Source organism: Haliotis asinina, chromosome 3 (genome assembly GCF_037392515.1).
Source record: "Haliotis asinina isolate JCU_RB_2024 chromosome 3, JCU_Hal_asi_v2, whole genome shotgun sequence".
NCBI classification, from domain to species: Eukaryota; Metazoa; Mollusca; class Gastropoda; order Lepetellida; family Haliotidae; genus Haliotis; species Haliotis asinina.
The window spans coordinates 35576963-35591297 of NC_090282.1; the positions used below are offsets into that span (position 1 = coordinate 35576963).

Sequence of the window (14335 nt, forward strand, 5' to 3'; positions counted from 1 at the left end):
AGAAACATGTACAGTAACAGAACTCGTTACATGCGATCTTCACATACTTCTGCAAACTCAAGTAGAAGGGTGCGAGATATGTCAGACTAGGCTGAACTACATACTTGCCCCAAGCTACTTTTATAGAGAGTAAAGTGTGTGTGTTGGGGGTGGGGGTGGGAGGGAAGGAGGGAGGGGTATGGAGGCGTCTCCAGGAGAACACCTCTTGGTTACTTCTTGCAACATCACAGCTACGACCGGGACAACTCAAAAAACGTTACAGATTCACTATTCCACAAATATATCTCTAACGTTAAAAGCCTCACGCACCGAGGATATCATTGTACACAACACAAACCGGCCACCTGCTCGCTCGTACGGATTTGTTTGCATGTCCTGTTTTAGCGTGGCGCGGTCAGTCCTTATAACGAGAGCATGACGTCACAGCAGCTCTCGACCTGAACTTATAGATTTCAAAACGTCCTGTCGGACAATAAGTGACACATGTGTCGCAGATCTGGTGTTATTCCAGAGTATTCACATATGTCGCCATGGACTGGTGTCACTGGAAGTATACCTTTTGCTGTCTGATGATACAGGTGTACACCAGCCTCCATATAACCTCAGGTAAGATATGTCTGTGTTGTGTCGTCTACTGTATCGTGTTGTGTTTACAGTAGGTCACAGGTAAGAAACACAGGTATGGTTCGTGTAAGCTGGTTGCGAGTCTTACCGGATATGACCACGAATGTTGGATGTGATGTTTTGAAAAATATAAATCCAATATGTCGGTTTAATTGTTTGATATGTACCGATACAACCGCTGCCAGCAGAGGGATATAGATTTTCTCAATGCGCTTCCTCAACCTGAGTCTACGCGCTATATTTAGTCCTCGTCTCACTTTGAATGCTCGACACAAAATTGATTCGGTCGGGCGTCGTCTTTCTAGGTAATGCAAAACCTCTTTATTCACGTGTAGTACTGAACATTGAAAACACATTCAGTTGAGGATACTCTGAATTCGAATCAATACGTGTGGATGAAATCTGCATGTCCTCTAAATTGTATTGTGGTTCTTCTGTTCAAATGAATATGGGTTTCGGTTAGGTGAGCTGTGCCTGTGTGCGTGCGTGCTTGCGTGCTTGCGTGCTTGCGTGCTTGCGTGCTTAAACTTGTGCTATCCCACGGAGAAATCGTGTCGATTTTTATCATGAATGAAGTTCACCGACCTTGTTTCATCCATTTTATACCGAACATATCTCCTTATGAAACGCGGTTACCTTTTTTCAGTTTGGATCACATTACAGTACAGATGTGCAACTTTAGCTTTGCTTAATACATTCAATCCGTGCACATGATTAACAAATTATCGCATTTTAAAAAAAATAATTTGTTTAATAAAGATCCATGTATAAGTAGTATGACAAATACTGACAGTTTTACGGCTGAAGAAATAACTCACAAATCATATCATACATTTGAATTCGATATATATTAATATATAATATAATATTTCAACCTAATGTTTCAAGCTATTTTCTGATGAATCAAATTTTAGTCTTTACAGAAATGTAAATCATCATTTCATATAAATCTTAGTATTCATTCAGAATATGATTTTTATTGGTTCTAACGGAATCTGTGAATATTACCTCAAATATATGAATAAAATATTGCATATACTCAAGAAGACTGTTAGGAGTGAGTGAGTGATTTTAGTTTTATGCCTCGTTTGGCAATATTCCAACAACATCACGGCGGGGGACACCAGAAGTTGGTTTACACATTGTGTCTACATGAGGAATCGAAGCCGGGTCTTCGACGTGACGAGCAAACGCTTTAACCACTAGGCCACCTCACCGCCACAGATAATTAGGAAAACACTCTGCAGTTATTGCCCCGTCTCCGGAGAATGTGCACGTGTGCCTGAAATGTTTTGAGGGGCTAAAATGTGACAAACTGACATCTCTCAAATCAAATTTAAGTTTCTATTTCGGAAAAGTTAGAACACTGATAACATGCCCAGAAATATGATGAATAATCTTTGAGATAAACGATTTAGCTTGTGTGAAAATTGAAACAGTGTTAAGGGCAGTTTTATAGAATGACTGTCTTAGTGATACTTAATACGACAGAACAGGGAACCGTTGTACAAAGCGAGCTTATAGCTAATTAAGGGGGCGGTGGGGTAGCCTAGTAGTTAAAGCGTTCGCTCGTCTCGTCGAAGACCCGGGTTCGATTCCCAACATGGGTACAATGTGTGAGGCCCATTGTCCGGTGTCCCCCGCCGTGATATAGCTGGAATATTGCTAAAAGCGGCGTAAAACCAAACTCATTCACTCACTAACGCCCCGATACCTTACATGGACTTTAGGTAGCCTAGCGCTAAGGTTGTTTTGTACCACGGCACCCAGGCCTCTCTCACAGTGGATGGTATATAAGGCAACAAATGTGACAGAAGATAAGTCGAGTAACGTTATATTACTCCATGAGAGAATAAACCTGTGATGAGTGAAATACAACATTAATCCAATCATGAAAGGTCTCTAAAATCTGCAAGAAAGGTTGTAAAAAGAATCAGTTTCTAAACTACTTGGTTTCCTTTAAAGCTCATGTGTACACAGCTTCAAAAGTGTTTGGTTCTGTTTGAGATTTGATCATTCTTACATAACGTTATCTGAGATAAAAATGCATAAAACGTGAGATGTCCGAACAAGGAAACAATGTTTACATTCTTTTTATACAGTTCTTAAATTGGATCAAAACAACATACTTTTCCCAGTCGCAAGCCAGTGGTTCCTTTGTCGCTTAAACCTATATCCTCCTACTGTTACTAGATCTGCATAGAAAAAAACCCCAAAACCCTCTTTAGAGTAAGGGTAAAATTGTTGTAAAGCACTACATAGCAGCTTGAAAGAAAAAATAATCTTGTAATTGCAAACCTATTCCCTGTATAGCAATCTCACTATAAGAATTGTAGCGTAGGGTTAGCCTAGTGGGTATAGCGTTCGCACTAGGTTACAGCGTTCGCTCGTCGCGCCGAAGACCCGGATTCTATTGCTAACATGTGGGTATATTGTGTGAAACCCATTTTTTGTGTCCTCCGCCTTGATATTGCTGGAATATTGCAATAAGCGGCATAAAACCACATTCATTCATTCATTCATTCTTTATAAGAATCACCCGTTACAATGCGTGGTAGGATTAATCTTCAGTGTCCCGTGTTTGATGCAGGAGAAAACGAACACGATCTGGTGGTCTGGCTTGCTGACTTGGTTCTCATATGACATTGTATCCCAGATGCGTAGTTCAATGGTCGTGATGTTGATCACTGGCTTATTTGCACACCGCTCTCACACAGCTGGAATATTGCTTGGAGCTGCGTTAAACAAACAAACAAACAAACAAAATGAGATTGTGTTTCACAAGACAAGCATTTATATCATTTCATATCATGATGATCGTGTCTACATATTCTTTGAGTTTAAAATGTATCCTAGTCATACAGGTTGATAACGGAGCAGAGACAAGTGTCACAGGAATTTTTCATGGAATATATTTAGCGTGATTCATATTCACACTGATACACGACAGTATCATATTACGTTTAATTAGAGTTGATGTATTTGTTTACAGTACAGTACAGTACAATTGGAGTTACATACACACGAGACCTGGAAGACAAAAGTAATGAACTGAATTGATTCTCGGCTGAATGGCGTTCCTGTTGCTTCCGATACTCACCGTGTATCTCCACATCTCAAATCAACTGACTAAAATACACGGGGGTACTGGATTCGACTGTACCTTGGCAAATAGCAGATTAGACTTACACAGTGAGCTCTCTTAGCAGGGATCATCTACTGTGAAACACAGACAGACAGACAGACAGACAGACTCAATTGTGCTGAGTGTCAGCCGCAGATATTGAAATATAACAACCAAAATTGCACGTAATAAGCGATTATTTTTATGGGTAGATATATTTAGAATGCATATTCTAAACAATAGATTAAACGAATATAAATATATATTGCAGTATAAAGAGTAAACCTGTTAATTCTGATATCAAATGTTAACATGACGGCCGAACTTTCTGGCAAGCAGCCAAGGTTGGGCCACTGTCGTATTGTGTTTATCGCAGGTAACCCAGAAAAAAACACCATCACACAAGAACATCGTTGCCCAGTTGTGAGTTCAGATTCCAACTGGTGGAAATCTAGATCTCAAACCGTCTACTGCATATAAAACACGCAGTCATATCCAAACGTCTCTAAATAAGATTTAGGCCGACAGAATCACGCTGTCTAATCGTGAACGCTCCCCGAGGTGTATTTCACAAACTTAACAATGTGTGTGTGTGTGTGTTCATCCATGACTGTGTCCAGCGGCAATGCATTAAAGTCGTTTTCTTCTTCTTTTTGTGTATTAACGTGTATTTAAAATGTCAATGTGACCTGTTATAACTTGACATGTATATATGCAGCGTCCATATATTCACTGATGTGATAAAAGGAAGTAAAACCTCAAAGTTATAATAGCGTCCCGGAAAACTTTGTCTGTATGACGAAATTCGAGTACCCCCCAAGGACCTGTCACCATATCCTGCAAATGAATAATGGTAAAAACATGCAGGTATTCTGGGTGCAATGACCCGGTTCCAACCTCAGCTTCGTAACCACCCCTTCAGGTGTTCAGCTGTTATATATGCGGCCCGCTTCCCCGTGGCTAGTAAAAATCCGGTCGAACCAGTATATCTCCACAATCTCTGTCCCGACTGGCTAGTGAATTTTCATGGGCTCATTTTAAATATGTATATCAGTCTTTCCGATTTGTGAAGTCATAATAGACTTTGGAATCATGTAAGATTATGGACTGACAAAAATGTTCATCATATTAGCAGCTTAATGATGAATCCTGTGTCATGCCGACAGTATCTTATTCTTGACTCGTAACCTTTCGCTTAGTTTTTGCATTCACATTTCGGCTGGTGGATTGCTTTGTGGGCTAGTAACTTTCAGGCATAGCTAGCCAGACTATTTTAAACACTGTATACATTTGATTGATATGTTGCTCGGACAACCATTTTTCAATTTTGGACAAAAGATGAATTTTCCGTAAGGAACGAATTTGGCTCAGAAACTTTGTTGTGAGTGAAGATGAGGTGACATGTGTGTTTCATATAAATCGTATCGGGCAACGAGTGCCAAGGGTGCTGGAGCCTCACTTCGAGCTGTCCGTTCATGTCAGGGAGGCAAACGGCCATAATGGTACATTCGTCAGAACGGTGGTTTAATTTCATCTCTTTCTTTTCCATCGTATGATTATGGAAGCCGCAAGCACAACGACTTTAGTGTGTCGAAAAAATGTTGGCGTCAATAAACAGACTTTCAAGTTTCTACAATGCATACGTTTGAATTGTTTAATCAATCATCCAAATACATAATTGTGAACAAAAGGAATAGTACATAAGTGTTACTGTAAAACAAACATTTCTTCTCTTTGATACATTGTTTATTCCAGTTTTCTGATAATATTCCAATCATCTCATGAACTGTCATGCTTCACGGGGGCATGTGGAACAGGTACGTCGACTTATTCACTAAGTAATTAAAACAAGGGCGATGTTCAGCTCTGAAACTGTCAGTGAGTGGAGGCGGTCTGTAAATAATCGAGTCTGGACCAGACAATGAAGTGATAAACAACATGAGCATCGATCTGCGCATTTGGGAACCGATGACATGTGTCAACCAGGTCAGCGAGTCTGAGCACCCGATCCTGTTAGTCGCCTCGTACGACATGCATGTGACACCGAAAAGGCCGGGCGGGACAACTTAGAATGGCCAGCGAGTCCTAACTTGACACATAGAAGGGAGCAAGCTACAAAGACATATTTTGTATCCTTGGAAAGATCTCGAGGAGATGAACACGAAAATTTCATGTGGCAGTATGTTCACGTGTTAATAAGCTCACAAATTGGCTCTGAAAATGCATTTCTGCAGAAATTTCTGGCAGAATTTTTTATTTCACTACCAGAATTATCTTAATTGAATAAAATTACAGACTATCTTTAAAATTTGGATACCTTATTATGGACTTTCTTAAGACGATGTTTTCTTGATAGTACAATCATAGTCACAAAACTATCTAGACAAATGCCATTCTGTGTAAGTACATATAAAAGGCTAAATGTTTGGAGGAGTGTGTATTAGACCGTCCTTTCACTTGTATCAGATAATTTATGACACATGAATTTATGATCTGAATTGTTGGGCTTGGTGTATTTTGCATCAGAATACGAATATCTGATTCATCAGCAGGGAACTGAAAACATACAGTATGTACACTTCTGTGGGTATAAAGTATCCTCATGATATTTTGCATGTATTTGTAAATTTCAGGTAATAAAATAGGATGATGTTAATATCTCCAAGACCGGTATGAGGAATTTGAACAATTCATATCATTATGCCATTAGATGTTTTGGTTCAGTTCTGTTTTAGACTTATTCCATACACTGTGTTTCAGGCGTACTTCTTGGCAAAGAGGTCAGATGAGGCAGACTTTATCAATCAGCGCCCGTTCGTTTACTACTGTTTTAGTACTTAATGCCTCCTGATTATTTGCTTATTTTAGTTCCCACCTGGCCTGATCCAGTTATCTACTCCTTGTTATTCAAGTAGATGATGATTGTCGCAGCATTCGATAATTCTAATCACTTGGTTGTTGTCACTGTTAGCTTGAACAGTGTGTAAGAACCTACACAGAAACGTTGCTATATGCAGTTAACACCAAGTTACTATTAATATAACCCGATACCGTGTATGTGTGTCTTAAATTCTTAACGTAAGTTGGAAAAGAAACTAATGAAAATCTTGCGCCGTGCTTGAGTTGTGAACCGAGGATTAAGTTGCCTGTACATCTGTGATGGTTAAAGAGACCTTCGGAGTAACATGTTACTATCAGTCGTCTCATTGGGGACGGACAAAATCCCATTCAAGAATGACTAACGTGGTACAATATCCCGTTTATATTTGTTATTGCTACCCTTTTTCACCAAGACCTCAGTGAATGAATTATCATCTCATCATGACAGAAGCTAATGAGATAAGTTCATTGGCATGTTTTCGTAACAAAGGCCAGTGGTTGAAATGTTAAATTGTATAAATGTGTATGTGATGATGACACTTTATATCAGTGTTCCAGTGTGCCGTCGTCATGTTGTCAGTTACATGTTTTTCAAACAGGAATAGAAAGTCACTCGTGGATTCGTACAAAATACAGTGTTAAACTGTTTGCAAATATTCCAATCATTATGATTCACCCATTCACTTCTAAGCATACACAATAGAAGAAATTGTTATCCATAAATATTATATATTGAAATGTTGGGTTTTGTACATACAGACCTTGAAACTGACAATCTGAGTTTGCACCCAGTTCCGTCCGACCCAGTCATCCGGGAAAAATGGAGGTAGTTTCTTTGCAGCCCACAGACGTAATATCAGGTCATGTCTACAGGAATCCCACCTGCTGTCTGTGTAATTACATAATGTGACAGAAACAGACCCCAGGTGCACGTGCCATAAAACAATGTAGTTTGTGTATGGTGTATAGCCTGACAGGTGTTAAGTTGGTCAATGATTGAAGTTAAGTATTGCATATTGTCATTAGCAGACAAGAGTGACAGGTGACAATAAACAGACATTGCATTTTGTCAGTGACAGAGACTGCTTGTCATAATCAATATATTTTTCTATGTTTCCATACACATGATTTAAAACTTTTCAGTCTTCAGGCTGAACAATGAAAGTAGCATTTCTAATACTACACATTTCTTTTTAAAAACATGGGTTGCAAATATGCAGGTATTGTACCAGTGTATTGTTGTTACTGCCGACCCAAGATGCTTGTAACCACAAGAAACATCTCTTGTTCTCCCACTTCGACCGCAACGATAATCTTGCACGCATCACTTGTGTTTATACGAGTTGCCTTCCCGGTTCAAGCTAATCACATGTGCTATGGGTGGTGAAACCACTTTTCCTCCCAACCATGGGGAAGCGTTTGAACTCAGATTACGTGTATTTTTAATCGCGTTAGTTTTCAAGTCTTTGAAGGGCATTTAGAAGTGAAATACATAAGAATGAAGATTTATGTAATAAAGAAGTTGACATCGATAAAAATCTTCATTCTCATTGTTATTTTTTAACTTTTAACATTTTTGATACTATGTTACCGAACCAAATCAGAATCTGCAAAGAACTGTTTTGTGTTGCATGTGACCTTGAACCTACAAAACGTACTGGATATACTCTACAAAACGTCTATTGTCCATGCAGCACCAACTGGCATTGTTTCGCTGTATTCCCCGAGTGGCCGCTCTCTGGATTGCGCAATTATTAACCGCGGTGTCCACCCAAGGACAACCGAACCGGAACGATGACCGCTTATAGAGACAACCTGATAAACCACCAATTAACAATTGTGAAAATTCGGTGGCCCCTTCGGCATAAATCATTGTTTCAATGAGGCAATTACATTTTCGCGGGTATTGTCACTTTGAACACTGACGCATTAGGTGTTGTTTGTCATCTCATCTGGTACGCTGGTCTTGTCGGGCATGTTGATGACTTCAAATTATGGCTCACATGTCTTACATTGTTATTATTGTATGTATGTAGTATATGTCCGGTTTCGTCTCTATTCACCTTCAACCCATGTCGCATACAAAAACAATGTAGGCTTATTGGGATTGGAAAATGCACCCCAATACTGTTAAATTAATCTTGCACGACGTGAATCCACTAAGAAGTTACAACTGTGTTATAAAGAACGGATGGGAATAATGCATAAGCCTTTTAAACTGTAAAAGCTATAATGAAATGTGGTCAAATTCACACTGTAAAACAATCTGTTGTCTGGTACTAATAGGCTTTAAAAAGGGGTAAACGACATCATTTAAAGAAAGTGTATATTAATTTATATAACGATGGTGTATTCAACTAAGATAATTCTGGTACTAATATATCAGATCAGTTGATCACGCTAAGTGCTTACTACTTGGAATAAACATGAAACTACCACTCACGCAGCAGTATCATTACTTATACTCTCTAATTTTGTTAAATTAAGACAATTCTGGTAGTGAAATAAAACATTCTGCCAGAACTTTCTGCAGGAAAAACAATTCTGCCAGAAATTTTTGCAGAAATGTATTTTCAGAGCCAATTTGTGAGGTTATTAACACGTGAACATACTGCCACATGAACGTTTCGTGTTCATCTCCTCGAGATCTTTCCAATGATATAAAATATGTCTTTGTAGCTTGCTCCCTTCTGTGTGTCAAGTTAGGACTCGCTGGTCATTCCTAAGTTGTCCCGCCCGGCCTTCAAAGATCAATGTTCTAACCCGGACTTTCACGGGTCAGTAAAGCTGTTATCGAAGAATGATGTTAGAATGTGGAACAACACCAAACGATAAATCATAGTGTACCTTCACAGTCCTCAAACCACCCGCAAGTCAAGAGAGGCGTGATAGCCATCCTAGAACGATGAAACAATATTCGCCCTACTGCTGTACAATCTGGAGCTTGGGATCCTTTCACGAAGCAGCCTAGGTAACCTTAGTGCAGTGTTAAAGAATGAGAGTTAAGGTTAACCTTAGTAAAAGTTGCTTCGTGAAAGGAGGTCCAGAACTGCAACTCAAAACATATTCATAACCTTCAACAACTACTCTTCTAATTATTTGGAAGGGAACATCAACACCACCTTTAATCTTTCGTTTCAACATGATCATGTTGCCTAGCAACTCCCATAATGCTGAAACCCTGCATGGTCCCAAGCCCATTTCTGGTGATATTTCTAGAATATTGTGGCTTCAAACTAAACGCACTCGCATTTTGTATTACAGCTACACAATGTAACCAGAATCTCACGGCAGCAGAGAGCAAGACGCTTCTAACTTCACCGGGTTATCCCATCAAATATGAGCCGTAAGTATAAGCCGTGAATAATGAACGACGACACCATAGTATATATCCATACGTTTCTAGTTCTAGAAACGGTGGGGTAGCCTAGTGGTTAAAGTATTTGCTTGTCACGCGGAAGACACAGGTTGATTCTCCACCTGGGTTCATTGTGTTAAACCCATTTCCGGTGTCCCCGCCGTGATATTGCTGGAATATTGTAAAACCATACTCACCCACTGGTTCCAGATTCTATAACCATGTGTGTATGGAAAAACGAGTATTTCTACTTTCTGCAGCTGATGAACTGTAGAATATTGTTATAATACTACCAATTCGATCATCTATTGAATATTTTCAATGCATTTATACGACGCCTGGCGTATATTTAGATTGCACAGCGATGTATATGCTTCATTCAGTATGAGGACTATGTGTATTGTGTTTCAGCTCACAGACTTGCTGGTGGCTTATTCGTGCACCTCTCTCATCCAAAAATGTCATCCTGGAGACCGTAGACTCACTGATTGAACATTCAAGCAGTTGCAGCAATGACTATCTTAACATATATAACGGTAATATCTCTATTTATATGGTTTGTTTGTTGTGTAACGCCGCGCTCAGCATTATTGCAGCTAAGTTGCGGCGGTTTGTATATAGTCGAGTCTGTGATCAAAAGCATGATCTTTGATCTACGCAACTGAAATACACTGACATCAGCACTTGCTAGTCGCCTCTTCAGATAAACACGGGTTTCTGAAGACCATTTCTCACCCGAATCTTAACCAATAGCATTTATTCACTACTTAGGACCTTACCTTAACGTCTCAACGAAACTCTCATGCAAATATTTCCTTTACTTTGTTTCAAGTTTTGGTTAATCACAATGAATGTACATGTAATTCTTGAATCAACTCAAGAAAAACTAGTAGAATGCATATGTAAAACACCAATGATGTATTTTATCGAAATATTCAGTACGTATTGAGTACTCGAAGTATCAAGGTACATTAATTTCAATTTCAAGTAGAGACAATGATTCTTTGAATATTTCAAGATGTGTAATCAAAACCTCATTGAAGCTATAAAAGGTTTTAAAGTAGACAAGTAAAGAAAATCATACATTTTCCGCATCAGTGACTAACTGATGCCTGATTCAATTATCTGTTTACACTACAATCATCAAGAGATTGATGGTGAAAGACTGTCAGACGATGTATAACTGGCGCAACTAGGCAAGATACCTCGCTATTTCGCAGAACATCTGCTGACATTACCCTTTGGTGGTGGTTCAAAAATATATGCTCAGGATATACATTCTGAATCGTAAATCGTAAATCGTAAATTCGTCAGAGACTTTTAATGGATGCGAAACATTATTTTTGCTTGTATATGTTTCCAGGTGACTCGAGCTCTGCTCCAAGGCTGAACACGTTATGCGGAGACAGTCGAGTGTTCTTGGCCTCCACAGGACAGAACCTATACCTTGAATTTCGTTCCAACGGTAACCTGGAGACAAGAGGCTTCCAGTTCCGATACTACCAAGGAAGCAGTATGTAGTATTTTAATCAATATCAGTGGTGATACATTTACTTGTCACATGCTAAAAACATGTTGCTGAAATATACATTAGAACACCATATATTGCTCTCTTTAAAAACATGATATATCGAACCCCTTTGTCTCGAAATCAGATATTTTACTGTATAATCGTCGAAGTGTAAATAGTCTAAGAAATACACCACAAGCGGTGGTATTATTTGAAATTTATACATAAGTTTACAAGAGTTAAGTCCCTTTTGTATTATCGATCGATTATGGTAGTCAGCGACAACAATAATGCTGTAACACTTTGCGTCCCGTGACGAAATAAAAGAAACCTTTCAAGAATTGCTGTATTGTGCTGTTTGCTAGAATCCTGACTTTAAAAAGATCATTCAAAAACTTATAAATTCGTTTCACGGTTATGTGGAGACTTTTCCCTGGGGAGTAAGTATGTATTCGGAAGTATATTTAAGTTGCAGGTTGGACATACCGCTCTAAGTTGGATAATTGGCTTAGTCTGTATCTGATGTTTTAGAAGTGTATTGGTGGTATGGTGGTCTGAGGGCTATTAATACGCTGGGCAGGGTGATTTCCTTTTAGCTCTCTAAGCGCTAAGATAGTGTATAGTGCCATACATTAACTTACGACTATCTGAGCGCTAAGAGAGCTCCGAAAATTTAGGCCCTGGATTCCATGATATTGGGTTCGAATCCCAGATTGAAATGCACACGGAAGTGCACGCCAGAACCCCCCGTAACTTTGGGTTTCTCCTCACTTGCTACCACGTGCGTCAGGAAGTATGGTACGAAACCGTGTTCAAAGCGGAAAATAAAACACATTTAATTACACCTTTACATGTTAAATTTAATACATATGAAAAATGTATGTTGGTGCGTGCATATGCAGGTAATGACAAAAAACTGAACAGTGTCATGGCTGACTAAAACGTGTCACGTTTTTGTAACAATTTAGCTCTGTCATCAAATGATTCCATTGTTTTTCCAGGAACAACACCCTGCTCGACCACGTACAGCGCGACACGGGACAAGAAGGTCCTTACCTCTCCAGGCTATCCTGTATCCTATTATCCGTAGGTATTACTACCAGTGGTGTGACTCCAGGTCAACATTTCAGATTCTTGTGCTTAGATTACACATTTGGTCATGACATCTCTCCACAAACATCGTCACATCTGTGTTGTAGTTGTATAATGTCGAACTCAACAACCTCCCAGCTGCATGACCTTGCTTTGTAAATAATCTGGGTCAGACTTGCCACTGATTAAAGTCATGAGCATCGATCCATGCAGATGGAACATGACGACATGCCATCAACCAAATCGCCGAGTTTGATCTTCACATCCATCATTGTCCCCCAATGGTTATCAACCATCAATATGCCCTATATGAAACAGGAAAACATACATCCAAGATAAGCATGACATGTAGACTCAAATGTATAAATATAACTGCATTCATATGAGCTCTGATGATATAACATACCATTACTCTTTCACCAGTAAAACCTAAAACAGTGGAACTTTGTCCTGTAAGATTTACAAATTATGTCAATAACTGTAGGTGTGAGGGAAATTATACAATCATTTCGCGTTCTGAGCTCAGAATGTTATGTGTTTTCTTTTACAGTTCTTTATCATGCGAATACACAATTCAAGCATGGAATTCGAGTTACAGACTTCAGTTTGACTTCACAGACATTGATATTCAGTCATCTCAAACATGCAGCTATGACAAAGTAACAATAGAAGATATAGGTAATTTATTATAACGTTGTCCGTTAGAGTCGCCCTATATGTGCTACTGTGTTGATGCTGACAGTAAAGAATCTACTTTCATGAGTAAATATTAAAAACTTGTTTTGATACAAAATGATTTTTCACCGCCAGTTGCATGTTTAATTTAAATATATTTTACATGTACATTGATGTACAATCACACATTACTTGTCTGCTGGCGTCATTCTCTTTTGTATAATTATCGCCCTTTTCAGCTGCAGGAGGCGCAGTTCAGACACTATCTACAGTCTGTGGCAGGCAGACTGCCAGCTTTCAAAGTGGAGGCTACAGAATGAAGGTCACATTCACAACGGATGCGGCAAAAAACAATCACGGGTTTTCCGCTAATTACAGGAGTGTGCCCAGTAAATATTATTTTACTGATATATATATTAGAATAATGTGAATGTCTTGATGTTTGTGTACAGTAAGTTAGTGTGTTTTTGCAAGAGCCCTGCAATATTACCGGGAGACATCACAAATAGGCTTTGTGGGAACTCGAACCCCGCTCTTATGTGTTGCAAGCCGACGCTTTAACCACTTGTCTACCCAGCCACCACTGATTTGTGTGACATCATTAATACTTGTGTCCTCAATGATGCAAGGTAACAGTATAATTATCCCTTTTATTTTCGTCTATGGGCCACTTTGCTAGGATTTCCCCATTCAGCTATACAAAAAGGTTACCCCATTATCATAGTCTCATTACCATACACTTTTATCGGATGGTGGTACCAAATTTACAGGACCGGTTTATCTCAGCCATTACACGACTAAATCTTCAAGACTTTAAATTTTACTCTTTTTCATTCGTATTGTGTTTTTAACAATGCATTCCGCGTCGCTGGGCATCTCTGATGGAAACGAGCAAGTTATTGTTATTATTTATCATTATGTGAAATTTCCATTTAACAACACTACATTGAGCACTTGCACTTATGTTTACAGAGGAAGACTGTACACTGATTCTACTGGCTACAGACATGGATTCATATATCCTGTCACCGGGATACCCTACGTCGTACTATAGGCAAGTATGGTTATCCTT

At 39.1% G+C, this 14335-nt stretch overlaps 1 protein-coding gene across 1 annotated transcript in view; it reads left to right on the plus strand.

Annotated features, from left to right (window-relative positions):
• The first annotated feature begins 396 nt into the window (after positions 1-396).
• LOC137277888 (cubilin-like) overlaps positions 397-14335 on the plus strand; it is a 41027-nt gene continuing 27088 nt past the window's right edge. Inside the window, exons 1-8 of the mRNA XM_067809876.1 lie at positions 397-606; positions 9893-9974; positions 10398-10522; positions 11350-11499; positions 12498-12582; positions 13139-13266; positions 13503-13652; positions 14236-14317. Of these exons, the coding sequence (XP_067665977.1) occupies positions 531-606; positions 9893-9974; positions 10398-10522; positions 11350-11499; positions 12498-12582; positions 13139-13266; positions 13503-13652; positions 14236-14317 (878 nt within the window). The 5' untranslated portion in view covers positions 397-530. The remainder of the gene's footprint in view (positions 607-9892; positions 9975-10397; positions 10523-11349; positions 11500-12497; positions 12583-13138; positions 13267-13502; positions 13653-14235; positions 14318-14335) is intronic.